This window comes from Embiotoca jacksoni, unplaced genomic scaffold (genome assembly GCF_022577435.1).
Source record: "Embiotoca jacksoni isolate LCO1_2020_lvr unplaced genomic scaffold, fEmbJac1.0.p SCAF_20, whole genome shotgun sequence".
In the NCBI taxonomy this organism is placed as follows: Eukaryota; Metazoa; Chordata; class Actinopteri; family Embiotocidae; genus Embiotoca; species Embiotoca jacksoni.
In genome coordinates, this window is record NW_027185341.1 from 3,226,974 (window position 1) to 3,252,818 (window position 25,845).

The 25,845-nt window shown below is 40.8% G+C and overlaps 1 protein-coding gene across 1 annotated transcript; it reads right to left on the minus strand.

Annotated features, from left to right (window-relative positions):
• Nucleotides 1–11,487: 11,487 nt before the first annotated feature.
• On the minus strand, nucleotides 11,488–25,384 carry LOC138201973 (alpha-tectorin-like). Its single transcript, XM_069155597.1, has 22 exons — nucleotides 24,937–25,384; nucleotides 24,436–24,714; nucleotides 24,232–24,327; nucleotides 23,938–24,103; nucleotides 23,231–23,631; nucleotides 22,567–23,143; nucleotides 21,896–22,479; nucleotides 21,181–21,733; nucleotides 20,473–21,071; nucleotides 19,974–20,131; nucleotides 19,322–19,722; nucleotides 18,992–19,188; nucleotides 17,937–18,332; nucleotides 17,550–17,833; nucleotides 17,071–17,345; nucleotides 16,804–16,923; nucleotides 16,415–16,599; nucleotides 16,157–16,317; nucleotides 15,425–15,676; nucleotides 15,086–15,245; nucleotides 14,888–14,981; nucleotides 11,488–14,760 (listed from the first exon to the last, which is right to left on the minus strand). Exons 2-22 carry the CDS (start codon nucleotides 24,646–24,648, stop codon nucleotides 14,660–14,662), a joined length of 5,973 nt encoding a protein of 1,990 aa, XP_069011698.1. The 5' UTR covers nucleotides 24,649–24,714; nucleotides 24,937–25,384; the 3' UTR covers nucleotides 11,488–14,659.
• Nucleotides 25,385–25,845: the final 461 nt, after the last annotated feature.

A 25,845-nucleotide genomic window follows, 5' to 3' on the forward strand; every position in this document is an offset into this window, starting at 1 on the left:
AATCCACTCATTCTCTGTATTGATCTGATAGCACACACACACAAATATACCCCAAAGTGATCACTAATGTGAACAGTAAAATATATAAATAGACCAACAAACTGTGAAATTATAGACACAATTGATAAAACTTAGGAAATGTTTCCAATCATTCCTAGTTTTCTCTTGATGTGAGCTCAAACGATTACTCTGAATGAAAGGGACAGTGTTGACTAGCGTGTGTTGGTTATGGAGGGCAGAAATCTGTCGTTGTGATCCTTATAAAGTCGTGTCTTTCTCTGAGGAACATTGAAAACAAAATGCTACCAGCTGGCTGATGCTAACTAATACTGGCTCCTCACATAAATACTGACTAATATATGTAAGATAACGACAGCCTCCCTCATTAGCCATCTAGCTGGGTAGATGGCTAACTACTGTACATCTCCTCTTAAACCATAATTAGGCAATACAAACATAGCTTTTGAAATAGCTTTTTGGGATAAAATTTTAAAAAATTCAAAAATCAATTATATTAAAATATTATAGAATGGTATTTTGAAAACTAAGATAACATCATAATGATACACTTTGTTAAATAGTTTCTTATTTTTGTGTTCATTAATTCATACCAACTTTTCGTTGGGAGTATTATTTAACATGTTAGACTTTCGGGGCTCCATATATCTCGCGCTTACATTCACAGTCTGGCTTGATCTTGAAACAGCCCTAGATTGTTTTGTATTTTGCCCCCAGGATTGAGAAGGCCTGTACATTTTCCCTCAAGTGTTTCTGAAGTCCCCCTGACACGTAACTCAAGCCAAACGAGACAGACTGATTACTCGAGGCTTTAACGGTTTGAGCACAGTGACTGATAAAAGAGGAACAGGGGGACTGAAAAGGGGGCAAAGCAGGATGGACTAGTTCAAACTGACTGCATGAACTATGCCGTTGCGTGTGGTCAGTGTAGTAATGTTAACACAGTATTATCATAATAGATTCTTTCAGCCTGTCAACACAATTTGACTTATTCTGGTGAGTGATATGGCAAATTAATGGTGCGTGAAATGACATGCTAGCACACTGTTCCCACTGGCTTTATACGGTGGTAGCGTTACAAGTGTGAAAATATTGTGATGGATCAGTGTAGATCAGCGTCAAATGAATTGTTTTTATTGGATTAAAAATACATGTTGAAAAACTTCTCTAAATTTTCAGCATAATATAGCATAACATAATTTAACATAATATTATCTGAAATAATAATGACAACAAAATACCCCCCAAAAAAAGACTCAAGAGCTGAATACATAATTTTTGCTTTATACAAATAGTTGTATTAGCTGCTTGTTATGTACTTTATTTTTAGAGATTAGTAGATACTATTGCAACTCCACCAGCCTTTTTCAGATACATTTTTTATTTGTTATAAGAAATATTCTAGTTTATAAATATAGTGTATAAATAGTACAAATATGGATGTTTATATGCAACAGAATATACTGCACATTGATGATATTTTGAATGTACATATAAAACACAACATTCACACAATAAAAATTACACTATCACCGTCAAAATTACACCTAAAGAAGACAACCCTCCAAAAACCTGCTCCTCTATGTTCCCAGTCCAATCAAACTTGATGAAACAATCTGTAATCTGTGGTCCTGCTCACTCCCAGTCTGATCTGGTTCTGCTTATTTAGATCAGAAATGGCATCAACAGGTTCTGAGACAGTCCCGGGACCCGGTATCGGTTTCTAAGTGAAGCGTGGTTCAAATGGAAAACACATTTCCGGGCTAACGGCTGCTAACCTCCAGTGAGTTGTTAGCGAGGAATGCCCGACGTGTGAAGAGAACCATGTGTGCAGAAGTGACATGTGGCGGTGAAAGAGGGTAAGCTGTGTTGAGTTTGGGTGACCAGTTGAGTTTTGGGTGCATGTTAAAGAGTGTGTAGAAAGGTTGTTCCCACTGAGCGATTCCAGTCATCGACTCTGTAGAGCCACACCACTTAAAACCTGTTTATGCATTAACATGTTGAACACTTCTACATCCTGATTTATTCTGTAATTATGAAAACCTACAGAATTTCTTCTTGTGGGGATTCTAATGTGGTTTATACTGAAAACAAGCATCTGAACACAAGCTTTTTTCTTTTAACGCTTAATGCCACCTGCCATTTAAGGAATAATGTCACAATTTATTCTGCTGAGATTATGAAAAGATTGAATGAAAAAAGCAGAGTAAATTATTTTGCAAAACAAGGACAAATGTCATCAAAGTGTCTCAGTACAATTTACAGAAAAGAAAATAAATAATTACATTAAGAGTATAAAATTTATGAAACTGAAATACCTGTTTATGCAGATTTAAGAAAAGCTATAAATAAGGAACAAATATCAGAAAAAATATACTGATAATTCAGTTACAGAAGTGGGAACATAGGAAAGTTACGATTCTCATGTAATATCTCTCCCTGCTGTGCAGTTAACTTGGCTAATTTACAACATGGAATGGTGGGTTTTTATGAGTGAGCCTCAGAACAACATGCTTATTTTCTCTACAAATCACCTCTGGGATAAAGTGAGAAAGTGGAAACGGGACTCCCTTAGGACTGTCCAGAAATGTGCGGTTGCGAAGCCTTTGCCATGAACAGACCTGTCCACAGCAGAGCCGATAGTGATCCTTGAAGGGCCGACCTTCACATCTCGGTGAAATTACAATAAAATTTGAAAACAGGATTTAGTCAAATGCATTTAGTCGGTGTTCAAATTGAAACCAAAGATAACATTTGTTGATCTAACCTTCAGAGCAATTGTTTGAATTTTTGAGACACACACTTAATTGCTTTCTTGTTAAGAGTTTGTCGAAAGGATGAACACCAATCTCTGTTTGGTGAGTAGATTCTCTCAGTGGCTAATAACTGCATGTGTTGTATCAGAAATATAAATACAGTGATTCACTACTTTACCTTTTGTCATGTAAAATTTCATGGATTTTATAAAATTATATTGCAGCTCAAGCCAGTCCTACAACTGTAAGAGAACTGTCGTAAATACTTTACCCCAATTTTGTAACCTCCGTACCGTTTGTGCCTCATACCATATAAGTTAGCGCAGTGTTTCTCAAAAAGGGAACTCAAAGATGAGGTCAAAGGTCAGACGCATCTTCATGTTTCCAACCAAGCAAAGAACACCGCGCTGAGGATCTCGGGCGACGCTAGTGATGATGAATGACTGACTTGCAAGTTTATGGACCACTCCAGACGAGGGCACACGTGTTCTCTTAAGTCACGCTGCGTTGTATCAGGGGATCAAACGCACGGGGCGGCCTTTGAAAGTAGCCAAACTGTGAACACGGGCGGGACAGTAGGGCAGAAGTGACTGATCTCCTGTGAGGTCAAAGGCTAAGGTCTGACAAGGTAATGGAGGTAGAGCGGGGTTTTGGCAAATAGGTGTGAATTGAAAGGTTGGTTTGAATTCGTATCACGTTTTGTAAACAAAACATGAAAGGATGAACCAGATGGGTTTGAAATCCAATATTCCAAACACTTTTTTTCAAGTTTTTTTTCCATCTGTACAGTAACAGTCACACATTTATGATGAAGATGAAGCAAATGTGGTTTTTACCACGTTTTTAAATGAACAATGTGATAAACAGCAACTGCAATGAGAAAACTAAAATGCTGGGACAGGTGAGTACACGACACTTGTACTTTTGATTCTTAACTGGGACATCCACCATTAATAATACATGTAATTGTACATGCAGTTACAGTATCTGTTGACCACACTTTAGCTTCATCAATGCGCTGTAATAAATATTTTATAATTATGTCTTGTGTGGGGAGCTCAGTCATGTGCAAACATGACATTACATTACATTTCATTTCATTTAGCTGACGCTTTTATCCAAAGCGACTTATAATAAGTGCATTTCAACCATGAGGGTACAAAACCCAGAACAACAGGAATCAAGAAAATACAATTTCTTCAAGAAAGCCAAACTACAAAGTTCTATCAGTAAGTGTCATTTTAAGTGCTACTAAAGTTCTACTGGTCAAACAAAGGCAGTGATTATCTTATGATTACATGAATAGCGTTATTAGTCTTGCATGTTAATTACATTTACTTGAGCCAAGTACAATTATTGAAATTTTATGTAATTCTATCTTGCAGTCTATCCTGTATGACACAGGGTTTCTGAGGGATCCCACTCAGTATCTACTGTGTTTACACTTGGCTGCTCAGAAGGGACCATGTAAACCCATCGCTTTTACAAGCTGTCCATCTATAAAAATGAAGTGATGTGGTTTCCCACTCTGGTCTATTATTCTGCTCTTCTTCCTTGTCCCCCACCTGCTTGTGTTTGCTGGAAAAGAGAGTAGTGCTCTGCCAGCAACGCACACAATTAAGTGAAGAGTGATGAAATTATATCGCTGGCATGAGCAAATGGAGGGATGCGGGGATGGAGAAGCAAAGTGGGAGGGAGGTAGAGTCCATTTTGTTTTCCTCTGGGATCAGGGGAAATTGTATTAGGGCCATAACAGAGCTATTTTTCACCTCCTTCCACATTAGTCTATGATACAATTCCTCCTTCAGTCCTTTCCTTTATGCTCTCTCCTCTTTAAAGACAGTGCAACCTCATTTAGTGTCTCCTCTCTCCTTGGAAAATCCTTCTCAGTTTTCTGAACTCCTGTTTTTTTGTATTGTACCTCATCAGTCTCCAATGAATCACAGTTGCTTCTTAGCTTAAACTGAAATATGATAAGAATAAGGAAAATGTCTTTAATTGATTACAAACATCAAATGTTAAGTAGATTCGAGTCCTGTTAACTTTATGACCAGTCAAATATATGACATGTTGTGCAGAAATTTTGTCTCTGCTGGCAGTGAGTGTAATAACAAACGCATTGTCGACATTCTTACATCGTAGTCTCTGCCGTATCTACTTACACCTGTAAAACAGTGGATATATTCGTTTTGAGCGTCACAACTCCTGCAAATGACTTGTTTCCCTATAATCCATTCGGTTTTATAATATCTGGAGAGAATAGAGAATTATTTTATCCCCATTCAAATTAGCAAAGGGCTGAACCGGAAGTAAGCCAGCTTTGGGAACAAAAGTCTGTGGTGCGCATGCTCTGCCCGTGGAGCATGCACAGTTTGCATTTATTCAGCACGGGAATGTCTCAACAGACACCAGATTTAAAACTCTGTGAACTACAGAGAGATTTCCCTGACAGTGATAGACTTAGTCAGTGTTGTATTAATTCATCTGGCAAGGAGCTGAATGTAACGGACGTTCATTTATATGTAAAAGTCCTGCACTTTAGTTTTAAGGCATTCCTAAGAGGCAACATCTTGTTGACTGAAAGGTTATAAAACGGCTGCGGCTTTAAAGCAGATGATACATCTTAATGGTGGAATGTGCTTCGGCTTTAATTGACCACAGTCGTTCTATTTGCAATGATGATAAAGCTTTAATGTGTTTAGCAGGAAGTGACAAAATAAGGCACGTTGACGCAATCCACAACGTGTCTTCCAGAAGCTCATAACTGGGGAGGAATTTCTTCCAGTGAGTTTGTGGTGAATGGAAAGGGATTTATTTGTTTGTCAAAGATTGGGGGAATGCCATTAAACATTACTGGTTTGATGGCATTTCATGTAAAGCCACTTTATGTTCAATGCTTCTATTTTTTTGTCTCTTTTTTGTTTTCCAGGTGCCACATTGTGCATTCAACCAAGCCATTGGAAAGTATTCAGCCAGGAAGCGGTTTTGAAAGAGCAAGTCCATCCATTCGTCGCTACAACAACAAATCGCAGGCAGAGCATATTGTTCAGGAAGCTGAGTCACCTCATCACACATTCATGTGAATATTTTGTAAGTTTTTCTTCTACGTACCTTTGTTTCTTTTGTTAGCTCGTCCTGACAAGTGAGTCACTGAACCAACAGAGATTTCATGTCATAACAGAAAAAAGATCTACAGCGCAGGAACAATTGCACCAAGACAGCCAAGATACCTCCAGAGCCTGATCTGCACCTAGAGGTACAGACACCGCATGAGTGACACTGATACTCTGAGCCAGCTGTACATTTCAAAGAAGAGTGGCTTGAAACCCTAAAACCACTTAACATAAAAAGATAATTGTTTATGTTTCAGCTGATGTCAACAGAAAATCACATTATAGCATGGGGATATGATGACAATATGAACAAGCGCAAGTACCATAGAACAGACTAGTATACAGGAAGTCTCAACATGAAAGTAAAACCAGTTTCAAAATGTTCTGGATCTTGTAGCCAAATAACTAACATTTTACAGTCTATGACAATTGTGTGATGAAAAATGGGGAAAGGAGACTGTTGTTTAATCCACCAACATTATACATAGCCTTCGGATAACTATTAAGCTGCCCCCTAGACTGACTACAGCATGCTTAACGGCATGTACTCTACAGCAACTACAGCTGACACACGCCTAATGTCACAGTTTAGAGCTTTGGCGCATACCAATGGGATAAAGCTGCTGCAATCATTTCAAAATTATCCTGAGGTCTACGCCCAGTATGGTGCAACGGCCGCAAACGATACCATATCGGTCGTACCAATTCAGGTCTGGATACGCCAGGCTAGTATTTGACGCCCCGGGAATGAGAACGGGCTGTGATTGCCAGTCGTGGCCACAGTAGCAAAATCTCCATTCAATCTCACATTGTTATGTTGGTTAATCTTTGTGATCTCAAGCAAGCGTCAAGTCTCTGCAAGGTCATTTTAATGTCACACTAAAGTAACGTTTTGCTTTTAAACTTCAATTTTTGTATGGGTTAAACAAACAAGGTGGAGCATGTTAATTATTGAGCTTTATAGGTGTTGATAGATAGGTTTTTGTTACCTTTTATTATAGCCACCCTACCTGTTTCGCCTATTTTCAGTATTAGCTGAGCTAACAGTCTACTGGCAGTAGCTTTGACATGAGAGTGGTATGAGTCTACAATCTCTCAGCAATAAAGAAAATTAGTGCCTTTCTGTAGATTGCCACACATGGTACCTTCTTGGCCAAAACATGCTAACAGTGTGATCTACTATCTGGGCTGTGCTTTCTGCACTAAACATACAGGAAACTGGAACTGTCCCCATATTCAGCTCTATGAAATCTGATTAGTCTTCAGAATGGCCAAGGACAAGCGCTGATGTTTTGCATCTCATAATACACAGGCTTGAGTTTCAATCCCAGCCACCCGTCTCTGTGATGAACGCAGGTATAGAGTGATGGTCATGATGTCACATTGATATGGCCTCTAAATAAAGGAGTGATGTGATGTAATGTTGCACTGTGGATGTGGAAAAGGACACAAGAGCAGATTATTTACTCCAGAAGATAATACAGCTCTCTAGTATAACATGGACCTTTCCCACATTTATCTAGACATCCAAGAAAGAGAAAGAGCCTGTGGGTTTCATCCCCCGTGTTTTTTTTTTTTATCCAATGAAGACACTGATACTGTGGTAAGACAGTGCTTGACAACATCGTGTGAATAAAGAAAACTATTGTGCAAGAGATGCCAATAAGGCAAAAAGTAACCCTCCTGACCTGCCTCCTATACAAATTTAGTAAAAATTTGTATTTTAGCTGTAGCAAATGGGTTTTAAATGCAAATACAATTTTCCAAAAACAACTGAGGACTAAACAATCCTTCAAAGTGTCTGCCTGTCCAACAACCAGTCCTGATTGTGGCCTAACATAGTGAAGAACCCCACACATGTAAATTGCCAGGTTTTTTTCCATTGTAGTATGCAGGTATGTTCATGGTGTGTGATGACAGACAGGCACCCATTCGGTCAACACAAGTTTTAGTACTGACCCGAGGCAGAATGAGTTGCAGCTTGTCTGCTTGTGATGTTTGCTAAACAGCATTGAGGATTTGGGGAATCGAGAGTGGAAAGCCTGCCTTTGAGTATTTCTAGGAAAGCAGAAAGCCAGAACACCTCGGTCTCATTTGATAAGCTCAGTTAAGCATATTACACTGAGAGGCAAACCCCCATCTTGTGAGAACGGTTGAACGACAGCTGATTGTAACGTCTTGCTGTAAGGACATTAATGTGTTAAGTGCCATGAAATAACCTATGTTGTGATTTGGCGCTATATAAATAAAGTTGAATTGAATTGAATTGAATTGAATTGAATTCATCACACGAAAATACAGCGAAAAACGCCCCCTTGAATCCCGAGGGAATTTTGGGTAGCCACTGTATAAATGGCTTTTCTCTCAATTTAATTCAGAGAGGCTCAAATTGCTGATGGCTCCAGACCACTCGGCCAATAGCAGAGCTTTGCAGCTAATGCTGGTGGGACCCATCTGTAGCACCTGTGGAGGGCCAGCCAGTCAGACTTCAGACTCGTTCTGAAACGTCCCTTAGGGAGAAATAAAGCTGTCAAAACTGAAAGTCAGTCCTCTCCATGTTAGAATGATGTCTTTTAACTCCTGTACATATTTGGTTCACTTAAACTTAACAGAAAATGTACTGTAATAGATTTGAGGCTCAGGCAAACTTTAGGCCATTTTTCACTGGAATTTTAGGTTGTCAGAAATTGAAGTTGATCATTTTCAATCCTACACTGAATAAGGCAGGTAATCCTTGATCCAGGGACGTATATTTGAACATTTCAGTCAACAAGCTTCTCCTAAATGGTAAGATTGTTGAATACAAACACTTGATAAAACAGTAACTTCTGGCCACCAGACATTGAGTACACTGCAGTGAAAACACTTTCCTGTGAGAGAAAGAAGCCTTATGCCGTCTTTAATTGGTTCGTACTGACTTTAATGGAGGAGACCTTTTTCTATTTGAATAAATGATGTTTTTTGTCACTTTACTCCCACCTGACATTATCTTTCCCAGTTTAGAAAGCAGGAACATGATGTTTGGTTTCCAAATCCTACAATGTAACTGCTGCACCAATCCACACTAAGAAACCAACCTATCACAATATGAGGTAAAAAATAACACACAATACATCCGAAACCTAAAAAACATGTTTACCTCAAACTCATTTTGCCAGACTGGGTCCAAACCTCCCACCTGATATTGTATAATCCGACAGACTGAGACCCAGATTTTACTCGCCCCAGACTATATTATATAAAGAGGCAAAGCATTTACATAGAGTAGGCTGTGTTGATAAATCTTTATATCCTAATAGACATAGTCCTATATAAGCAATTACCTTGATATAAAGTATGCACATTCCTGAGCCTCCTTACTATGATTTTTTTTTTGAGCCATCTATTTAATTTACTGCCTTAAAATAAAGACTTATCCTGCCTATCCTCACCACAACAATGTCAAGAAGTGCCTGTACCCACTTTGTCAATCCATTTGGCAATCACACAAAATATCTCTCAAGTCCCTAAATAGAACTGAAAAATTCTCTACTTACTTTTTAACATTGCTTTGATTGGTTAATGATTGGGTAATGCAGGTACTGATATACAATCCCAGATCACCATCGTGCCCAAGTTATATTTTATACATCTATGTGAACAGACAAATGTGACAAAAAAAACCTTTTCAGACATTTGTTTACCCTCAGGGCTATTCTCCTCTGCAATAAGGGCCGTGACCTCTTGGGCTGAGTTTAACCAAGAGGGTCATCGTGTCTGCCTGGCACACAAAACAACAGATACTTTGGCATTCAGCCCCGCTCTTCTCAATCCCATTCTCCTCTCACCATTCCAGATTTCTACACAGGCAGCTCCGAGTGTCAGGTTCAGCTACAGTATCATCTGTCGGGGATTGGATTCAGATCAAAGTGGAACAGTGAAAAGAGTGAGATCCACACCCCAACTCCTAACCATACAAAGAAGCTATGGAGCAAGCTTCTCTCTCCCCCGGGAGTTGTAATGGGAGCGGCCGATTACCCCTGTGTACCACAACCATTTGGGCCAACCCGAGGGAGCCACAGCAGAGGATAGCACCCAACCAGGGATGATACCTCATGGACCACAGGTAGCTAATCCCTAACCTTAGCAATAGTGCAAATACTATAAAAACAATGAGCTGTTAGGACTACATAATACGACTATCAAAGACCCCAAAGCTCTGAGTTTTTGCATGCAGAACTGCTGTGTTCTCTAATCAAAATATATAGCCTTTCACATTATTTGAAGTCGTTAATCGAAGCACATCCTACACTCAAAAGACCCACATTCACCCCATCTTTGTCCGTGTTAGCCTGGTGATGTTCCTATCTGCTGCATCAAAAAGACAGCCCCGCCCCCCTCCCCCCCAAAAAAACAAGAGCAAACTGAGTTAGGACCGATCCGCTGCCCAATTTATCTCAAATCCTCGCCGATGCAGATCTAATTTCAGCCTCTTAGTACCACAAACAGGAAGAAGAGGCCAGTCGATAAACAGTCACTGTTGGAGGGGGAGAAGTGGTGGTGGAGTGGGGCGGGGCAGAGGAAAGCGAATATGGTGACACAGTGGAAAAGGAAAGCAGGAGGGTTGTCATTAGCCTTCATCCAGTCCATCACTCACCCCATCAGCATCTGGCCCTCTAATTCCTGGGGTAAACTAAATTAGAGAATGTAGGCAAATTAGCTAAAAGCATTTTAAGTAAATTGAAAATACTCCAAAAAGCAGATCATCTGGTCGGACCAAATGACTGGAAAACTGCAAATGAGATTTTAATTTTTCTCACTACACTTATCATTGTGTATGCATAAGAATTTATAACCTGGAGACATATAAAGTGAAATAGTAACGCATTTAAGCAAATGGCTTAGCACAAAGAGTGGAAACCAGCTAGTCTGGCTCTACCAACAGCTCATATAAGTATCGTTTTTACTGTTTGGTTTTTCTGAGGATTGAGGAGTATAACATTTGAATTAATGAGCTTTATAGAAGTCAGTAAGGGACTTTTGTCACATTCAAACAGAGCCTACCTAGCTGTTTCCAGTCATACGTTAAGTTAAGCCTACTGGCTGTGGGCAAAAGTTTCAGATACAGATGTGGTATTGATCTTCTCATTGGACTCCCTGCAAGAAGGCAAACAAGCATATTTCCAATAATGTCCAACGGTTATATTTTAATGGAAACAAGGTTCAACTGTGTTCAAAAGTAGGTCTACTTAGGATATACATTCCTGTAGTCAGATGCTACACCGATACCTGAATCTTATATGTGATCAGGATATAAAACCTGAAGTTGCACCATGAAGCATTAAATGGAGAAACTCTGACATCCCAATTTAAGATGCAAATGTAACATTAACAGATAGGATGTAATATTACTGGGGAGAATGTTTTTGAGAGAGACATACAGAAAGGCAAATTGCACAAAAATAGTCAAAATCTTGAGCAAGACACAAATCTGCACAGGTCTAAAGGCGCAAGGAAGCAGTCATGGGTTGACAGCAAAACCAGATGGCAAGAGGAAGCCCTCCGGTAAACCTCTGATCTAATATTTCAAATGGAAGGCTGATGGAAACAGCATGTGACAGACAACATAATTCATAATTATAGCATTTTTATTACAATGGATTTTACGTCATTAATTAATGGATAAGCATGACCGCATACAACGTAGTAGTGCACTACGAATGTAAGGCTGATAAACAATGGTTAGATTCTGGTTTAATATATTTCATTTAGAATGGGATATAATAGTGTAAATCAAGAGATATCTTAGCACCATTTAAACGAAAACTATTAAAAAAGTATTATCACACTCTCGTGACATACAAGTTTCAGGACAGTAAAGATGTCATCGTAAATCTACGGAAAACACAGCATGGATGAAAGTCACGGTACATATATTTCACTTTACAAAGTGTTGATTATTCACACATGGTTTGCCGAGTCAATTTCATGACTTCTAGGATTGCGGCTTCATTCCCAAGACTGTTCAGCCTTCCCAGGAGTATAGAATTCATTCAGCGGCCAAATCTAATTACTCTCCACAGAAACAGCCGGATACGTCTTTTATCAAGAAAGGTTTTACCAAAAGAAAAGAACAACAAGGAAATAAAACAGCAATTCCCCCAAATTTCTGTGTATGCAGGATAAACGTACAGGTGTGCAACAGTAAACTTGTTGTCCTTTGTTAGTATTAGGACTCTACAAGTGGCATTAAAATACTGCACTGATTACTTTCTGTTGCGATGTTTTCCCAACGTCTAAACCTGGCAATTTCTTATTTTTTTTGTTAAATTCTCAAAATTAGATTTGTGTTTTATTACCCAAAAACTATAGAAAACATTAAACAATATGGAAATGTGCAAAACAAATCAATAACAGTTAAGTTTATGTATGAGCTCACCAGTTACAAGCATTTTAGAAAATGTAAAATATAAGTAATAAAAACCAGTAACAAGGCAAAGTGCACATATCGACTCAAGTTCAGAAGTAATTATGCTGTGAGCTGCAGGACCTAAGTGGTCAGCAGTGGTGACATGACGGGTGGTACAAGGGGAGCAGGGCGGGTCAAACATCAGATGGGACCCTAGCTGACCCCTCCAACAGACCACACTGGGGACTTTATGCAGGAATCCAATTTAGCCTGCTGGGCCCTCAGCATCTTGTAAAAGTCAACAAGCTGTCAATCATATTTCCCTCATCCACGGCTGGGTCCTTTCCTTTCACCATCTTCCCCTTCTCTATGTCTTACCTCCTTCCTGGGGATACAAACTCTCCTATCAAAGCACAGGCCTGCTTCTAAAAACAATTCGGTTCTGAGATGGTTTGTTGGCTCAGAGATAAATTTGCAGTAGAGTTCCAAAGAAATAAAATGCAATCTACCAGTTTTCTGGCTTCTATTTTTCTTTTTAAGTGTCAAGACAGTCCACTCAGGAGCTCTCTACATTAAGGAGAGAACAATAAAGTGATTGTATGACAGCAGTTTACAAATCAAAGATAAGGCACCACTCAGCACATATGGATGATGTTAAGATTGACATAGTGGGACCAAAATCTGTGAAGCTTCAGAAACTGCATTTAGTTAATTCAATTAGATACAGGATAGATGACTAAAGAAAGAGGAGAGGTAAATGAAGTGAAAGGACGACATGAGGGCAACCAGGGAGGGAATGAAGGACTTCAACAGGACATCTTTTGGGCCCCTTTCATTTTGAGGGTAGTGATGCTAGCAGCATGTCACCGTACAATTTCACTATAATGCCATTGTCTGTGTGTACTTAATTTATTTGTCAAACTGTGTGTACAATTTTTTGGATAAACATGCAAGAAATGAACTTTCACACCAAAACTGCATTGTCATCCCAACTGAAGCTCCTGAGAAGCCCAGATTTCCTCTCAACAAAAGGATGGGTGCTAAATAATGATTTGCAGATATCAGTTCCAGCATGAACCACTGAATAGTATTTGTCTCTCATTCATGTTGGCATGTTGACTTTGAAAGCCTGAAAATACCACATAAGCCACAGGATTAACCTCCCAATGGTACATTGTCAGACAAGCTCAGCTATTACATGAGAAACACAGAGCAATCAAACAATGACTGCTACTCAAATAGAAAGAGGGTGTTGGTCCTTAAAACGAGGAACAGGTGGATATTTGGATTTGGATTTACAAGTACATTATAACTCTTTAAACACAGGTGATCAACGCTGTACTTTTTTTTTTATGTTAAGCCAACATACATGAAATATGATCTGAATGTGACAGTATTGAGCGATGCAATATTGGACATACTGTTCTTCTTTTTTAAGTTTTTGGACTGTACCGTAACATAAATGACAAATTACATGTTGTGGGTGTGGGGTAAGTGGGTTTTTTTTTATGTCTTCTATAGGTCTCATCCTATAATGCTGAGGACAACATTGAGTGACAATGATGAATTTCACCCTCATAAGAGAAGACACAGGAGATATCGGCTCTGTCATTCTCCACACTCGGCACAACAAAGGAGGCTCAGCACAAAAGATAGAAACCTGACCTCGTGCATCATGGACAGCTTCTTTCATGTCAAATGGGAACCAGCTTGTAGTAAAGGTTTGGATTGATTGTGGGTATTGTTATATTTTCATGTCCTGTACAGAACATGTGACACCATAGTGGAGTTTGCTTACTATGTTACCCGTATTTCTAGATAACGCGTTGCAATTTTAAGAAAAAAACTCAACTACTTTACACTGACTTTAAGTACAATACAATTTTATAAAAACATGGACGAAAATTCCCATTATTCAGTAATCATATTTCAGGCATAAATAACTTCATTCACAATTTTAATCACCCTAACCTGGTTATCAGTAGTAAATATTGATCTAATCTGTCGAAAGACCTAAAGGAACATTACACTGAATACAAAAAGGTGGACAGCAGAAAGCAGAGGCACACTTTGGTATGTATTTTATCTTATGCTGCCCTCTAATGTCGTAAAGAAAAACTACCATGATTTTAGACAGAGAGGAACACAAATTAGGAGCAATTTAATCGTTGTATTTCCAAATATCCTTTAACACCGACAACTTTTTCATGCCTGCATCAGCATTGCTCCTGTCTGCATATATTCTTATTCTAATTTTAGTGGATCACAACAGAGAAAAACAACCCATGATTCTTACATTTATACTCACAAGCAACTGCGGTCTGAATAACATGTCGCCAGGTAATCTGAATATATTCACTTATTTACTTGTATGTTTGAGCTCCCTACACCAGAGTTTTGGCAGTCAGCAAACTGACTAATAGGGTCACCAGAGATGTCAACGGGTCTGAAGCTGAAGAACTGCTGGGTTTCATAATTTTATCATCTGTAAGAAAACAACCACAATCTGAAGTGAATCCAACTGTAAAATAAGGACAAGACATCTCTTCACACCAAACAGATTGTTAATAACTTGAGACATTTTCATCTACAAGAGGTTTTGATAACATTACCTGGTCTCAGAAATAGCGGTCCGAGTGAGATGGCTGCAGTGTCATGATGAGAAATGTCCCTCGCCACTCTTCTATGGTAACCCGGGTAGCATTGCTGTAGGGAACAGCTGGGTTACAGCAGCTGTAGCAACTAAACTGGTTGTATACAAGGTGATTCTTCCTGTCTGACTACAAACACACAAATTAAGTAGTACGTACAGCTGTGCAGTTGTCATGTCTGAGAAGACACAGGTGGACTTGGCAGTGCAGGTAGAGGGATGAGAAGTTGGTAAAGGTGAACATCTGGAAGGAGAATCGGGCCACCGTGGAGATGCCGTTCTGAACAAGCTTCACTGTACCGTCTGCTGGATTAGGACACCTGGAGGACAGAAAGTGCTACAAGTTACAATGTCACCAGGCCGACTGTAAAGTAAAGTAAGAGGGTTGCATTTTTAAAGAAGAACGGGTGAACCAAATGAGGTTTAATTAATTTTTTTGTCAATCAAGAACAAGAAATCAGTTGTCTCAAACAACATGAAGTTGCAGTAGCCCTTTTACTCTGCAATAAGGAGATCCCAGCGGACAGGGTGGCTTGCGATGTTGACTGGTGTGGCCCAGCACGAGTCCAGAATGGTGGAGATCTGGTGTGGATCGACCCCTTCTGTCCGCACCTCCATGTACAGCCGCTGGTCTATTTCTATTTCTAGGTTTCTGTCACTGGTGAGGGGGAAGTGGAAGCCAGCGTCCTGGTAGGCGATCATTCTAGTGTGATACTGTCCATGGCCAGCTGGGAGCTTCCTCCTCACAATACTGTGAAAAAACAGCACATACAGTCATGTGTTTATGCGTTGATGAATCGTTTTTTCACAAGAGCTACTAAATTAAAATGTTACATTTGTGCTGTGAATAGAATTCACAATTTGTTTGTTAGACCAAGTCTGGCTAGGAACCTCTGACACATTTACATTTCACTTGCAGTACAGAGCACAGACGGAGGTGGATGTTTAATGGTGGATGCGTAGTTAGAAAGGATTTCAGCATTTAAGGGCTCCTATATTCAATTTGTCATTAATGCTGTTGCAAATAGGTTCTCAAAAAAGATCTGAGGAGCAGATGTAGCAAAGATTAATCTGATATTTGAATACTTAAATATTTAAACCCTGCTGGCATTGCATACATTTTGACACATCAATGTACAGATGTTTGCTATTAAAAAACAATAGCAATTTTGATTGCGCTGAAGTCTAGGAATTGATTAAATAAACTATGCAGAGGCGATGGTGTTGTCACCTTTCTATAGGGTTGATGCCCACAGCCATGGACAGAGCCTGAGTCAGAGGATATTCACAGCAGAAGCGAAGATGGATGCTCTTCTGGCGGTGGATTAGACCACCATGAGTGTCCACATGGCTCTGGATGGTGTTCTCATACATGAAATGGGTTCCATTGCTCTAAAATTTGATATAACAAACCATATAAGTGGATTTAAGAAACATCTATAATGTTATTTAGTCTGCATTGATGTCATAATAGTCTATGGACTCGTACCCTGAGAACTGTCCCACACAAATGGTCATCATCGTTAAAGTTGAACACCAGTCGTCCGTCCTGCAGAGTGCCATTGCAGGAGTCCTCTCTAAGATGAAGGGCGCTGGAGTGGAAGCCTGCTTCAAACAGCTGGCAGCGAGACACAGACATGGTGCCTGAACTACTCATACAAGAGATGGACGAGTCTGTGAAAGATAAATCAATTAATGCAGGTTTAAAACGGGAGATGATGTTTGAGAATACTAAACCTCCATAAAGCCGCAATACGTACATATCACTATATCCATTTAACTAATGATGTCATCGTAGCCAAACAATGTCTCCTTCACGATCATTGTCACTTCATGATCTGGGAAGGAGAGCAGGGTTTAAAGAAGAGCTGCTCTTACCGTAGCTCTCATTGTTGGGCCGATGGTGGTGCTCATCACAGAAGCAGCCGTATACACCGTCCTTCTCACCACACCACTCATGCTCTGAGCAGTTCAGCTCTTCACAGGGATCTGACTCAGCTGGAGAAGTAATGGGGTCAGGATGAGACAAAGAGCGATGAAAAAGATAGAAACAAAAAAACAAAAACGTTTCTAAGACAAATGGCAAGCTTTATTAACTTAAGGATTTCCTCTTTCGTTCATTATGTTGGATATCTGTTTACATACCACACTGCAAAGCAGAGCGCCACTCAGGGATGTTTAACCCCAAAACAGAGCAGGTTCTCTCATAGGCTGAGACAGCAGAACACAGCATGCCATTGGCTGGAGTGTAGAGACAGAGATCGTAGACACAGGAAGAGAAAAATGGCTGGGGGTCAGAGTGGAGGTGACAGGCACTGAATGGGCCGCTGCTGTTGGTGATGACGCTGCAGAGTTCAGAGAATTCTTCCATAAAGGGACAGTCAGTCAATCCATCACCATCTTCATCAGTGGATCCACATCTAGGAAAGATATTACATATTTAAGACGAGGGGGGATTTTGTGTACTTTATTACAACATATATCTATGTAATATGTGTATTATTGTCACATGACTTTGGATATAAGTGTGGAGAACTGCAAATGTATGGTTATAAAATGCTGAAGTACCAATCCATGTACAAAATTTGTGTTGAAATGTGTGGGAATACAGCTGAACAATTCACCCTGGCTGGCTGGTGGGTGCCTTCCAGCTGTTTCCAAAGTGGTTGTCATTGCGCACCAACGTGCCATTTGGAAAAACTTTGTCATCTGCTGAGTCACCATTGCTGTTTCCACACATCCCCTTGACTCTGTTTTGACGATTTTGACTGATTCTGATCAATAAAGTACTCCTGCCATCAAACTGAACAATGAAGTCAGTGGCATTGACCACTATGTAGGTTCCCTGCTTCATCACCTGAGCGAGGGTTCCCGCTGCGGTGGGAAGAGAAACCTTCCTTCCATTTACCTGGAGGGATGAGAGATTAGAGAGTGACATACAAGAAGTGAGGAAACTGTTGTTATCTGTGTCCACGTCAGACAAATGTAGAGTAAAGTAATGAGAAGTTTACCATCACTCTTTTGTTGGGTCCAATCCTGACACGCACGTGCTCTAGTTCATTCAAGAGGTCTATATCCACTGCTGATACAAATGACACACGGTTGTTGCCACGGTGATTATTGGTGGCTACTACCGAAAACTGGGTCTCATTGGTGCGGTGGCTCACACTCTCAGTCATGATGTAAGAGCATGTGCCCTGGAAATGAGCCAGTGCTCCATCAAAGGTGATGTAGTGTGGGTCCCCCCACACGGTGCAAGTAGACATCGTATCGAAACAGCCCAGCTGGCCTTCCCTGACGGTGCACTGTTGTGCTGGAGTGCATGATGCAGGAGAACAGCGCAGGTCATTGGCAGCATGACATTCACACCGGAAGGAGCAACCTTCTGTCCAGAATGACTCATCAGCCTGTAGCATGGAGGAAAAAGAGGCATCTCAATTAAAAGTATAGTTTACTGTATGCTACATGAATAAGGGCTGCTTTGTTGAAAAGGAAATAACATAACAAAAGAGTTACTGTTCCATGCTGTGTATCACACATTTGTAGTCATGTGATATGCCATGTTCGTTATTTACTGTGATGACAGCTGCAATATCTGTAACCAGATTTGTTATTCCTTCTTGCCAAGCTATCACTTAATCCTGTTACTCATAGTATTGCATTACTGTTTGATGAAATCTAAATGTCCAAAAAAGTTCCTTGTCACAGCCGGGTGTTTCTTTCTTTTTGGAGCCGAAGGAAAGCAACACCTGTGACATGTGTGGGTACGGAGGGGGGTGTCATTGAACAAGGAAATTTACACACAATATGTGTGTAGATTGAACATTACAAAGCATTAGCATATACCAGCAATCTGTAAGAGAATATAGGGAGTAAAAATAGTTTATTGTGGAGTTCCACTTTAATCCTTCAAAATAACAAAACGTCTTTCCTGCTTTGAGCAATCCAATGATCAGTTGAGCCACTACTGTAGTGTTGTTTTGGCCCTCTCTTGGAAATATTTTTGAAATAACTTGTTAAGATCATTTTAGGCAAATGAGGATAAAACTGCTGAAATGTGACTTGCATTGTAGTAGAAGCCATCATATAGGCATCCACAGCTTTCCACAGGAACACAGCTCGTCCCGCTCCTGAAGAAGCCTTCATCACAAAAACATCCCTCAGAGCAAACCTGCTCACAGGTGGCATCAGTACTGCTGGCACAGGTGTGGCCACAGTCGGTACCGCACAGCTCATAATGACTGCAGGCTGGACAGTCAAGTCCTAAACCGGTGAGAAAAAGACATGATGGATGCCAGGTGGTCAAAAAACTATTCAGTCAACACGTTGAGACTATATGCAGACGAAAGAGATCTGGAAACTTTTAGAAAACACTTTATTATCTTAGTTTACTCACTGCAGACGGTGTTCTGTCTCCAAGGGAAGATTTGAGCATTCGCAGACTGACAGGCACTCACATACGATTCAATGGCGCGGCACAGAAGCTCTTGACCTTGATTTCCCGACACACATACGTCAAACACACAGTCGTTGAAATATGGTGCTGGGTCCACCTGCTCGTGGCAGAAGCCGAAGGCGGCTTCAGCTGCCTGAATCACCCCACACTGAGCTCTAGCAGGCTGCTCATTGGTGCATTGTGGGCAAGAAGAGCCACAGTCATCACTGCAGGTGTAGTTGCCTGCCACTTTCCAGGCTGTCCCAAACTCATGTGCGGAGGTTACTGCCAGTCCAGATGGGGTGAGGAACTCATCGTTTGAATTACCATTGAAGTTTCCACAAAGTCCGCAGGTTTGTCCTCTAAAGAAGATAATGATCAGACAAAAGTGCCAGCAAATTAACAATGCACCAAACTTTAGTTTCATTACAAAGTACTTGTTGTACATGTTAGAGCATTGTCCAGTTTTAAGACATTTAATAGATGTAATGTGTCCTCTCTTTATGGTCAACAAAAAGTTCCTTAGTGCTGAGGTTGCTGGCAATCGTGTAGAATATTTAAATTATTAAAACATCAAAGTACTTAAATTTGAGCTGCGGTAAAAAGCACATACCTGTAACTTGAAGGCACAGAGATAGACACTGTACTCGATCCATCGTACATGACGCTCAGGCCAAAATCAGCACTGACAAATGTTTGAGATCCACTTGCATAGATAGATACACGACTTCCATTCAGGAGAATAGGCAAGTTTTTAGTTATTCCATTTACCTGTAACATTGGAAAAACAAAATAGGAAGAACAGGATATTTTTATATTGTTTATTTGTAAGAGCTTAACAAATTTGATAGCAATATTAGAGTGGATCCTTTCACTGTTTAAAATAAACTTTGCTCTTTGGTGAGCAAAGTAAGTCATGGTATCACTGTTTCTAAACTACTTCAGAAATATCCTAAGCAATTCTCTACAGTATTTCTTGTTACCGATTGGCCGATGATACTGATATTTAACGTCGAAAAGAAAAGTCTGTGTTCTGATCTAGGGGGTTACAAATTTATATTGTTTTTTAAGATGGAGTACATGACTAATCGTTCAGAAATGGTTCAACTCACCTCTGCCATTCCCCTGTTGTGTCTGGACACACGCACTCGATAGCCCCACACATTCACAAAAACTTCAGCTGTAATTGAAACTGGCAACCCGTTCCACGGCTCATTCTTAGCTTCCACAGAAAACTGATTGAGCTCATGAGAGGCATTACAAACTGTCGCCAGCACATAGCGGCAGGTTCCCTGGAAATCGTAGGCCTTGCGATCAAAGGTGAGGTAGTGAGGATCTCCAGAGGCAGAGCAGGTGCCACGAGGGTTAGGATGGCAGCCATACTCACTCTCCACCACACGGCAGGACTCCTGGGGTCCACAAGACTTGGGGATACAGTGGACTGCCCCAACAGTGCCGTTACAGGTACAGAAGCTCTGACATTCTTCACCGTCCCAGAACTGTTCTCCGGCTTGACGATAGCGTCCATGGTGGTAGCATCCACAGGCTATTGGTGGCACACACTGGTTGCCATTCAGGATAAAACCATCATCACACTGGCAACCCTCCTGGCACAGAGTGTCACAGGAGAAGGGGAAGGAGAGGCTGGGGCAGGCAGAAGGGCAAGAAGTTCCACAGGGTTCGTAATGGCTGTTCAAAGGGCAGGTTTGCTCTAGAGAAAAAAAAATAAAAAAACATACATTCAAAAAGGTTTATTCAAAAACTTTATGGAATGTGTCTTTATCCAAGCTACCTCCATCAAAAGGAGGAAAAGTGCTTACCACAGCCAGTTGCGTTCCTCCACTGCCCTATGGCAACGCCCCTCTGTTGACACATTAGTGCATAATCTCGTGCAACCTCACAAAGCGTTGATGCTGGATCTCTAGAGCCCCTAATGATCTCTGCACATGCATTAACCTGCTGCCACGGGTCCACCGAGGCCCAACACGGTGCAAATGGCCCATGCGGTGCTGTAAGAATGCCGCAGTACTCACTGGAAGAGTAATTAGTTGTAGAATTAGGATTTATGCTTTCAACACAGTGTGCATTGAGGGAGCCGTCTCGCCAACTGTCCCCAAAGGCCTGAGAACTGTTGACCAGGACACCATTGGGCGTGTGGAAGTCGTCATGTGGGTGACCATTGTAGTTACCACAGAGTCCACCTAGTGAACCATTGTAGATACCAGGTGCAGTGACACGCACAAAGTGAGGCCAGACTGTTTGCACGGTTACACCAAAAGAGGTGTGAAGGATGACACTGTGAATACTGCTGTGGTAGATGCGGATTCGGTTGGACCCAGAGCTGAAAGGTAGTCTGATCAGCTGGCCATCAACCTAAAGGGCATGTAAAAGGAGATAGTCAAGTTTTCTGGAAGACATGGAAGAAGGTAATTACAGAAAGAATATTTTTAGTAAAGCCTTTCTCGAGTGTCATCACTCGTTTTGTCACATTCATCTTCATAGTCTCTTGAAATATACTATACTTTAGCCCTTTACCTGAACTTTGCTGCTCCTTGCCATCTCAATAGACACATGTGTTCCCTCTGCCTCAAACTTTAGAATCCGGGCAAAACCTTGCTGGCCCCTTGGCACTTTTTCTGCCGACACCATAAAGTGCGGGTCACTAGACAATCCCATTACTTTGGCAAGGGTCAATCGACACGCCCCGGGATACTGGTATGTCAGTCCATCAAACGTAAGATACGACCCTGGACCCCTTATCCAGCATGTTGCATAGCTGTTCGGTCTGCATCCTCTTTCTCCCTCTTCCAAAATGCATGATTCAAATGGGCCACAAGCATGGGAGCGGCAAGTCATGGAGCCATGTCTGCAGCTACAACGCCTCCCACAGTTGTCGTCGAGTGTTACAGTTTCTCCGGAGCGGTAGTAGCGACCCTCAAAGTTGCAGCCACACTCAGCATGAGGGACGCAGACCCCAGCACTGAGGATGTAGCCTGAATTGCAGGTGCAGCTCTCCAGGGCAGGGAGAGGGCAGTTGTCGGTGGAATTGGGATTGACACATGTAGGTGGACATCCTGTGCCTTCAGACTCAAAATGGCTGTTGGCTGGGCAGGGGATTTCTAGACCAGAGAAAACAACATTGATGTTGACATCGTGGACATTTCACAGAAATTCCATTTTGAGATGATTTCGATTGCCTTACATACCACAGAAGCCAGGTCTTCTCCAGCTTGGTAGCTGGACACCATTTCGTTGACATTGACTTGCGTACACATTTAGGGCTTGACACAGAATAGGCTGGTATCCACCTCCCACACACAGATCATACACACAACTCTCCACGAAGGCCTGCGGGGGAAATTGTTGATGGCAAGCAGCAAATGGTCCAGAACTGCTCTGGAGGATACCACAATGGGCAGTATTGCTGTATAATGCTGTCTGATCATCAGTACAGCCAGCACAGTCCAGACCTCCGCACTGTGCCTCACAGCCAGGCTCATCGTCCCCAGATGCTTGCCAGCTGTTGGCAAAAACCACATCAGAACTCACAAGCTCGCCTTGGCGGGTTCGAAAGTCATCTCCATGGCGATTGTTGAAGTTTCCGCACAAGCCACATGTTGCATTCTGGTAGGTGTATGGCAAACTGATCCTGACATGATGATTTGTGTCATAAGATACCTCCAGGCCAAAGTCAGCGCTGATGATCACAGAAAAGCCTGACTCATAAACCTGGATGTGGCCATTGATGAGGGAGAATGGAGTTGATGCAAAGTTTCCGTTAACCTATAGGCACACCAGGAAACAAAGGGTTAAAAATACGAACAAAACAAAAATATCACAGAACGTGGAAACATAGCCCTGATTACTAACCTTAGCTTCACCACGACGTCCTTTCACAAGCTCGATGGTTTCATTGTAGACATACACTTTGACCAGTCGTGTCCAAGCAACTCGAGTGTTTCCCCGGTGTTCGTTCTTGCCCTCTACTCTATAGTAAGGTAACATGTGATTACATTGTTCTGAGAGAACGTAAGTGCAGGTGCCCTGAAAGTGAAACACGCTGCCATCAAAAGTGTAGTAATGTGGATCCCCGCTGATGGTGCAGGATTGTCTCTGCACCGTCTGGCAGGAGAACTGAAAGGAAGTTGGGCGGCAGACTTGGGAAAAGGAGCAGGGTTGGTTGTAACACTCCAGGCCTGATGTAGTGCACGAGCACCTCTGTGCACAGGTATTGTCACTCCAGAATGAATCACCCAGCTGCACGGGTTCACCTTTGAAGAAAACAAAAAGAGTAAGTTCCTGAAAAGCTTTGACTAAAACTTGTATCTGACTTTTTCAGCTTTTTGGGGGCATTTCTGCTGTTATTTTCATTGAGTAGTGACCAGGACGGTCTGTTTCTAATCATATTCTAATGTAACTGCAGTTCAGTGGACAATACAGTCGTAATTGAATCAATGGCTCAATTACAATGACAGATGTATCGCCAGACTTTCAAGTATTTTCATGGAATGGTGATCACATTTGCACATTAATGTAAAGAAGAGCCTGTTAAGATCACCCTCTGCTTCTGGTCTTACCATTGAAAGTGCAGCCTATTTCTCCCTGGTCTGTTCGGAAGGCCCAACGACCGGCTACATCGATGTTGCTGCCGAGTTGGAAGTTTGAGTTATTGCCTGTTGCATTTCCAGAGAACGATCCTGGGATGCTCAAATGGTGAGAGGAATTGATCGTGTCATATCCAGCCTGGAAATCACATGTCACTCAGATTAAAATGAATTGGATGTTTCTTTTGTATTTGCACAGTGGCATTAGTGCATTTCACTTTAAGAAAACAAAACGCATGTTTTGTAGTATTGCATATAATTTCTAACCTGTACACTTTGATATGTGTTTTCTAATCTCCCGTAGTTCATCAGCACAAAGGAGTACTGGCCACCAGAGATCAAGACTGCCTGGAATGTTACTTGCTGAAGAAAAAAAAAAGGGACTTGTTGTTTTTATTGTATTTATAATCAAAAGTAAAACACACACACACACATCGTTTGCATTTCTCAATTTAGAGAGAGATGACTTACAGGTCTACCGGTTTCAAAATAGGCCACTTCATACCATGTTGCTACAAAGACCCAGCTAGCATTGAAGTTGAGTCCTGGGAAATACGTGTTGATGTCACGTGTAGCTTGTTGGACAACATTGCCGCTGGTGTATTGTTTGTAGTAGATCGCACCATTGGCTCTATTGTCTAGATCTGTCCAGAATGGAGCGATGATGTCTCTGAATCCATGCATTGGGAACCGTTGAGGTATGTAGGCATCCCAAGGACCATCAAAGGTCAGGTGTCCATTGTGGTTCACCTGAAAAAAAAAAAAAAATGTATATATATATGTGTGATTTTACTAACCAAATGTTTGTAGGTATTAATCACAGTCAGGTATTTACTCCAGTACCTTGCAATCACAGGTTATAAAATTTCAACATATTTATAGCAGCAGTATATTATAACCATATTGAATACTGTACGTGACAATATATTGACTAAAACTTCAGTACTTTAGTAACTGAAACATTTTACGTACATGAATGTTGTTATATGACTGTCCGAAATAAACAAAAGGTCGTTGCAGATTAATTGGAGGAGAACTGCCATCAAGTGATCGAGAGCTTTCCGTTCCAGCAATACTGTAGAGGGGTCCTGGAGAGAACAAAAGGTGTTCCTTTCTTTTTTATTAAATTTCATTTTAAAATTAAAGAGCATCAGTCTTCACCTTATGCTGTACAACGTTAATATTAAATTCAATCCACCATACTTTCTCATACTATGACATTGTGGCACGTCATTGCAGGAAGAGCACAGGGTGTAACCAAAATACCACAGAAAATGTGAAAGTAGCAAACGATGAAAAGATATTCAAATGAAAAACTGAAGGAGGGCTTTCTGTAATTTAACTATTGGCTATGCAACCCACATCATTCTATACTATAATACATATGTACTCAGTGTTACATTAGTCTTCAAAGACAAGAACAAATATCAACTGCTAACAGTTTGACACCAGAGGTGAGAGTTTTGATTTCCTGTAAACCAAAGTATGATAAACATCTAACGTCCACACCCTTTGTTTTGGCTCGGCTATGTTTATGTCACTATTTCATTAGGTGGCACTAAACACAGGTATGTAATAAAATTCATGCAGAATATGTGAGGTTATGTATGGGCTGTCAGTTTATAGTAAATGCACTTTTTTCCCCATCTTTGCACTGGAGTACCTGTGAAATTTCTAATAGTATATGTATATTTTGAAATCATATAAACAGAAATTTTACTTGACATGAGCTAAAACTAATATCTTCTATTTAAAGCTATTCGTTCCTGATGTCAAACAAACAGTCATTACGACAATTTATCTTTGTCTTAATAGGTATAATCTTCTGATTTGATCCACAAATTTTTATATGATTGCATGACAGAATCAACATGTATGAAT

Excerpts from the sequence above, each read along its gene's own strand:
- LOC138201973 (XM_069155597.1), bottom strand. The coding sequence starts at position 24,648 with ATGCATGGATTCAGAGACATCATCGCTCCATTCTGGACAGATCTAGAC. Across the intron at positions 21,734-21,895 it reads CAAGGAGCAGCAAAGTTCAG|GTTGATGGCCAGCTGATCAG; the intron begins GTAAAGGGCTAA and ends CATGCCCTTTAG. Across the intron at positions 15,246-15,424 it reads TGGGATCTCCTTATTGCAGA|GTGTCCTAATCCAGCAGACG; the intron begins GTAAAAGGGCTA and ends TCTGTCCTCCAG.